General features: G+C 42.5%; 1 protein-coding gene across 2 annotated transcripts in view; it reads left to right on the top strand.

Moving 5' to 3' along the window:
- The first annotated feature begins 3,594 nt into the window (after positions 1-3,594).
- LOC119497152 (zinc finger protein 236-like) overlaps positions 3,595-7,369 on the top strand; it is a 63,450-nt gene continuing 59,675 nt past the window's right edge. Inside the window, exons 1-3 of one of the 2 annotated variants that reach the window (XR_005208878.1) lie at positions 3,899-4,014; positions 4,149-4,209; positions 5,239-5,379. Coding sequence is in view for 1 of the 2 variants with exons in the window: in XM_037785055.1 (XP_037640983.1) it covers positions 3,690-3,741; positions 5,240-5,379 (192 nt within the window). In the remaining variant the exon portion in view is untranslated. Of the gene's footprint in view, positions 3,742-3,898; positions 4,015-4,148; positions 4,210-5,238; positions 5,380-7,369 lie in introns of those variants that run through there. The other variant, XM_037785055.1, reaches the window with a different exon arrangement.

Below are 7,369 nucleotides of genomic sequence, written 5' to 3'. Positions count from 1 at the left end.
AAACACAACCTTAATGGTTATTATCACACCAATTCGTCACACCTAACGTCACTTATTTGACTTTATTTTGAGCATCGTGGTGCAGCAGTTATTAAAACACACACACTTCATATGTATGTACATATGCATTACATTGTGTACATATGCATGTCAAACATGAGAATGTTTTTGCATATTGCAGTCTGTGTATATGCTGTATGTTCACACCTCACTGAACATTTTATGTTTGCATACTCTAAAACCGTTGTTCTCTAATTTCTTTGCCTCACTGTGCTCTACTATTTTGCACAACCTGCATGCTGTTAACAATATCTCATTGTAATTCTTATTAATTCTAGTGTCAATTACTGACTGTGAGATGTTAAATATTCATTTGCTCGCTTATTTATATTCTATATTTCTTTCTGGCTCCTCTTTGGCAGCTGCAACATTTCACATTCATTGTGTTTTATGTATATTGTGTCTTGGATTTTCACAATAAAACATCAAAAATCTTTTGCATGATGAAAAAGCAGAGACCCAGCAGACCGCTGAGTGTTGCTGAGCGTGGCCTTACCTCCCCCGTCCCCCGTTGAGGCTGGTCACAGGGGAGGACCATGCCCATGGCGACCACGGCTGTCAGATGCTGTTTCCATGATGCCGAAGAGTGATTGGTTTCATGGATCCGGACGGTGCTCTCCGACAGCGCGGGGGGAGCCTCTGCCACACCTGGGAGAAGAAACGTTGGCAGGATGTGAAATGTTACTGAGCAAGGTCATTCCACGGGTCATCTTAAGACCTGTCACCCCTCCCTCCCCCCCCCTTTCCCGTCATCGAGGAATTTATAGCCCGGCCTTGTGCTACATATGGAGAATATTGTGTCTGAATTTATCCTTTGTTCGAGACGGGAGTCTGACTTCGGCTTTGTCTGCCTCTTCGTGAGGTGGTGGTGGATCTGCAGACAACAATGTCCCGGTTTGAAAAGGGAAACATACAAGCCAAAATCAGCAAGGACACCCTCCAGGCAACGGTTGTTTCTGTTCTAACCGTGAATAGTCTGGTGGTGTCACTGAATTGCAACAGAAGCTTCTGATTGCACAGGAGTTTTTTCACCAGATACCTCATCTGCAAAGTGCTGCAAACAAGCACCGCATTTTCAAGTCTGACTCATGTCTAGCCTCGCGCATTCAGTATCATTGATGTCAGAGCTGTTGGTGAGGCTTGTTAGCATGAATGACAGGGCTAGAGATGGGACTCAACGACAGCAGCTCTCCTCAACTCTCAGCGTGTTTTCCACAACACCAGTTTTAGCATGTGTCCTACAGAGGTGGGCTTCCTGACAATCCCACTCCCGGAGCCCATGACAATTTTAATGATTGATCACTCTCCTCTTGACTGCGGTGAGGCAGACCGCAGAGCAAAAAGAAAAGCAGAGGGAGGAAAGAGGGGCGTGGACAATCCCACAAGGTCAGAGTGATGTCCAGTCTTTTGTTTTCAGTGGTGAGATCAGTGGCCTGTGCAACCGCGAGGGGACAGGCAGAGTAACCGGCGGCCTGGCAGGAACAGATGTTCTTACACAATGAACATGCATTTGGTTGGCTGCTCATTCACTGAAAGTCAAGGGGGCTGACTTCCCCTTTTTTAGAAACAAAGAAAGATACAGCAAAGAGGCACAGCTTCCCACCTGTAGGCCTGTATGTTACACCTAAACATGTTGTAGATCTAGGATCAGGATGAAACATGATCTAACGAGACAAACATGAACACAAATTCCTGTACTTTTTTTGTTTTTCGCTGATCTAAAGAGTCATGATATAATCCACGAGTGGCATGACCAGATGGAACCCTGTGGGATTTATTTATATTTGGTCACCAGGATAATAGAATCAATTAACCTACACACATTAATACACACAGTGTTTTTGTTTCAATCACTCTGGACAGCCGTACTCTCTATGTTCGTCCTTTATTTTAACACACAGCTCTGCTCCCTAACGGTCTATATTAGAGTGCTTATTTGTGTCAATTGAAAACAAATGTGATCTTGACTCCCTGTCATTGTGAATGTATAAATGAGATGTCATCAATATCAACATCAGATTAAAAATATCCAAGGAAAAGCATATTAAAAAGAGACCTGGATCTAGTCTTAAACATGACATAAGTCTCCCTGTGTGTACGTGTTTGTGTGTGTTTGTGTGTGTTTGTGTGTGTGTCTTTCATGTAAGATCAATTTCAAGTGTTAGGGTAGGATATTCACACACAGTCTTTGAGATCAGTAGCACAGTCCTAAACAGGAACACCAGCAGAGTGAGCTTGTTGGCATCTCCAGGATTATTGGCCCATAAATGACCAAAGCCGTTCATAACTCATTGCCTCCCTCTGCTGGTGTTAATGCACAGTAAAGTCATTTTAACAACGTGCATCATACATTCTTGAAAAATCAATATGACATTGTCTAAGGCACTCAGTCGTGAGTGCAAAACTAACATATCACACTTTATGATACTTTTATATGTCTGATACTCCTACGGGACTTAAACTGTGTCATGGGTGACTTTATAGTCACTTTATCATACAGTATTTTATGGTATCTTTTATTTCCTGTGGTATCAGTAATATTCCAGTAATATCTCGACAAGTACTTTATGAGTCACTGCAATCAATATGTGGTGTTTTCGCTCCTATACGTCGTACCACCAGAACTTTCCACTAATGTTCCTCCTGGGAATTACGCTGTAGTGTTTTTGTGATATAAGTTACTTTTTCTCTAATTAATGTAATAGAGTTAATATAAGGGATATTGGATGTATGTGTGTGTATGGCCTGGGTAGTGGTGGTAAAGAGGTGTAAAGATAATTAAATACAAGATCAATAGGATCAATCTATCTCTTACATTTGTAGCTAGCCTGCCTGTTGTTGTTTTTTTGGAATTGGACTTGTTATTTTATTGTCAGTTTGTGGCTTTTTTTCATGTTCAATTTCAGACGTTATTTACTTCTGTCAGTTTATTTACTGTTGGTAGAGGGTTGCGTGGGAAAAAATGAGCTGTGGGCCCCAATTAATTCCCTGGTTGAACAGAAAATTGTTTTGGAATATGCACTGTGTCATTTTTGTTAGACAGAGCAGGTAATAATGCAGTACCCGCCTGTAGGGCCTTATTATTTCAGTTATTCATGTGCTTTAGCAGTGCATATATTGCCAAACAATTTGCTATAAGTCATATTACCTGAAATCAACAGACAGACAATGGGGCCTTCGGGGGCCCCTGACGGTCTACATACAGTAGACCTACAGCTAAAACAGCTCCAGGTGGTACATCATTTATCATAAAGTCATTTTAAATATATATTAATCTGTGTTCCTAACCTATATTATTAAAGGTGGGGGATTTACAATGAATTAAGCCATTAAGTATAAATGATAGAACTAGACTTTCACTGAAGGAGTGGACTATATCCTGTAGGCTTAAATATATCATGTATCACTTATTCAGAATTATAAAATTGCTCATTCATTTGTTAGTAAAACAAGTTGTGTTTTGTGTGCAGCCGAGGATGCATGTACAATGAACCTGACGGTAGATGTCTCCCTACTCCGTGCAGCAGCGTGTCTTCATGGGGTCCGATGCTGTCTGCAGCTCCAGATGACAGAGTCGCCATTTTGAAAAGCAAATCGTTCACAGCACACCCGCCCTGAGTACTGGAACTATGCCGCGGGGCCGGCCTCGCAAACTGAGAGTTAAAAGCAACGACGGAACAGGTAACAAGTACCAAAATGCAACGAATAAAAAATACACATTATGATCTATCCAAATAACCTGCTATTATGTGGACAAACCGCTCCGTGCCTTCTATAATAACACTTCAATGTGGTGCATATAGTCCCCGGATATAGTATTGCGGGTGGGCTTTGCTTTGTGCGGCGAAGGAGTGATTGAGGCGGAATGATATTAATAACGTCTCGCTGGCTCTTCTTATTGGCTTCCAGTCTCAATTGGTGTCCGCGAGGGGAAGAGCCGCGGTCTCGTGCACTGTTAGTTAATGCACGTCTCTTTCACTTTAGCTTTGCTTTTTTATCATTTCTCCGTTAGCTTGTTGTTGCTAACTAGCTCGCTGCGCTACCGTTAGCTTCGAGGCTAACACGCTACAATGTTTACCATTATTTAGATGCTGTGAGGCGCTGCAGGAGCGAGGCTGCAGCCCGGCTGCTGCCGGTAGCTCCGTTAACGCCGTGAGCTCCGTTAACGGTGCGGTGAGAACAAGTTGGCACATTGACGTGTTGACATGTTAAACTAAGTGTTGAAATGTGTTGTTGAAAGCATTCAGTGTGCTGGCATATGTAGCTTAGTTATTATGTGACGTTAGTTGATAACCTAAACGGCGCGTTCACCTCACTACTCCGCTGATGAGCTGAAGTTGCTTGGCAACAAAACCAAAGCGACATCACATTAACGTGACATCTACATTTAACAGTGGGTTATAATGTCCTTTATATCAGCCACATACTGTCCGAGCGATGCCTGTGTGACTGACATGGAGGATGGGCGTGACGGAACCAAACTGTTGAATATCTCTAAAACACCCCCACAGCTTCACAGAGGATCATTAGATAGAAACTTTATTTATATGTGACTGCAAATGCATTTGTGTGGTCTCAAGCTTAAGAGAGTGGAACCTAAAATAATGTTTCATTCGTCTTCTACGGAGGCAAATAAGGTGAATTAAAAACAAGTTTACCAGCGAACCTCCATCATGTAACGTGACACAGACCTCGCTGTTAATAGTGTTGTTGTTGTCGAACATAGACTACTGTATTAGTACAATCAGTAAAGGCCTGCTGTTATAGTGGGTGTGGTGGTCTACTGTTAATTTCCATCCATGCATTTGAGGGATAACACTTTATTTTTAAGAGTATTTTTAACAGTCAAGCTTAAAAATATAGAATATAGGAAAAATACCAGTGGGCTTAGCCTTGATTTGCCTAATGGGGATCCCACTAAACAATACAACTCAAAGTGATGAAATGAAAAACCTCCTCATGCATTCTTTGGGATTATTTCTTTGTAGTGAAACTAACCTGTCCCACTTCATTCTGACACTATGAGAAACACTGAATTCATATGGATGCTCAAACATAAAGCCACTGAACGCAGCACCTGAAGTAGAAAACGCTCCATGTACTTCAGCTATTTCTTGTCAGGAGAAAGCCTCTTGAAGCATATCAAGATATTGAAGTGATCTCTCTTGTACTCTATCAGATGCAGATCCCAGTGACACTAAGGCGGACAGTTTCAGTGATGGAGAGCTCAAGGACAAGAAGTGCACAATATGCTCCCAGGTGTTTACCACTGAGAGCCAGCTGCAGAAGCACCTCCGCGAACATGAGATCAACGATAAGGTAAGCACAGCACATGAGTGTCGGCACTCAAAGCCATAACAAGACCGTAAACACAGTTTTTAACCTTCTATTTGTCTGGACGACGTCAGAAGAGTATGCTTGCTCTCTATCGTCGGCACTTGTATTTGTATTGTTGTTACGATTGCACACATTCAGATCTTGAATCTGGCCGGCATATCCACGTCCACTTAAGTAGAACCACACTATTATTATCAGCCTCTCAACAGCCAGTTGAGATTCAAATGCTCTTTTTGAAGCCACCTTCAGGGTAATTCTTCACAATGCTAAGCATGGCACCACCACAGGTGCAGTTTGCGTTGGTACAGGGGGCTAACCTAAAATACCTAAAATAATAAAATAATTACCTAAAATAACATCGGAGGCTCCCTGTCCACACTGAATCTGTTAAATATATGCTTCCTGTTACGTCATGTAAATAAACCACGTTCTCATCAGCTGTGCGCTCGAGATCAGACTGGAGACGTAACCACTTAAAATATAGATTATACTTGCTATTTATATTGTGATATTTACTGGAAATGACATACAATATAGCCAACAGCAAGTACAAAACGTTTAGGCTATCTCCCTCCAGCCAGCTGCCACCTTATTTAGGCTTTTGTAATGAGATGAGGAGGTATCGTATAGGTAACTCCTCATTTCAACTTCACCAATCAGCTGTTCTTCGTCCATTGCAAAGCTTTCAAAGTGAGCAACAGGAATAAATAGAAACAGGGCATCTGACAAAAGTTCAGCGCAGCGCTTCGTCAATCTTGGCCAGTAAGGACATTCCAGCAGAAAACAATGCAATCATACTGATTTTGTCGCTGACACTGGCTCGCATTCAGTTAGGTGGTGTAATATGTAGACGACACACAGCATCCCAATACACTAGACCTCTCTGTGTTGTACACATTACATTCCCTCTAGATTTGTTTTGCTGAACCCCCAACCTTAAAGTTCAAACTGAGCTTATGGGCACCACATACACATTTACCAGAGCAGTTGTCACACTGCAGCTGTGATGGAGGTATGAGGTGACAGCATTTGAGCCCTTACAGGAGCAGTAAGCTTCATCTGTGAGGTACTTGACCTGTTGTGGATTGCCTTCACATGGCACAACAAAAACTCAGCACTCCACTTGACATCTCCACCAGAGTTTGGTGCAGGTGATGAGGATAACTGTGTGTCCCAGCTACAGGTTGGATTTGGGCCAAGCTGGTGGCTTACCGTCAAAGCTGGAGGTGTCCTGGATTTTTCAGCTCAGATGATTTTTCACAATGTGGAAGTTTAAAGCTGCCGTTGTTTATTTGACAGATTCATCACGGGTCTGCCAATCACAATATTTGGTGCCAGCCGCTGCCAAAGCTTCTGCAATGTGCTGTTAGTTACAAGCAGCAGTGTGGTGGGCATCCTCTCGTAGTTGCTCCATACTGAACACATCTGCGGTTATTTACTTATCCTTATGCAACATGACGTTAGAGCCACAACATTCTGTATCACCACATGTTTTCAGCTAACAGGCTAAGATGTAAATGAGCACAGCCTCAGTTGAGTTGATTGAATAAACTTCTGTTGAATAAGAGTTGATGCATTTTAAGGCTGTTTTTAAAATATGTCTTGTGCAAAAGCACAACATGTCCACTGCACCTGAACTTTGAACAGTGGAAACGATTGTCAAACTGCAATGGCACAGTCTGACTCCCGGATGAATGAATCAATGTGGAAGATATAGGTCCATAGGTACAGTGTGTGTGAATGGCTGCTTCAGTCATAACACAAGAGTGGATTTCCAGGGAAAATGCATACACTTTATTTATTGCTTTGCATTGCTGGTCTTTGTTTGTGTCGTGGTGGTGCAGCGCAGTTACAGCAGAACTATGCATATCTAACATTTTGCAAAGAAGTTGCTTAATCCAACCCCCCCCCCCCCCCCCCCCCCCCCTCCCCCTCTCTCTCCTTCTCTGGTGCCCAATAACAGTCTTAAATA

The sequence above is a fragment of the Sebastes umbrosus genome, chromosome 11 (assembly GCF_015220745.1).
Source record: "Sebastes umbrosus isolate fSebUmb1 chromosome 11, fSebUmb1.pri, whole genome shotgun sequence".
NCBI classification, from domain to species: Eukaryota; Metazoa; Chordata; class Actinopteri; order Perciformes; family Sebastidae; genus Sebastes; species Sebastes umbrosus.
This window is presented reverse-complemented; position numbering and strand designations above follow the sequence as displayed.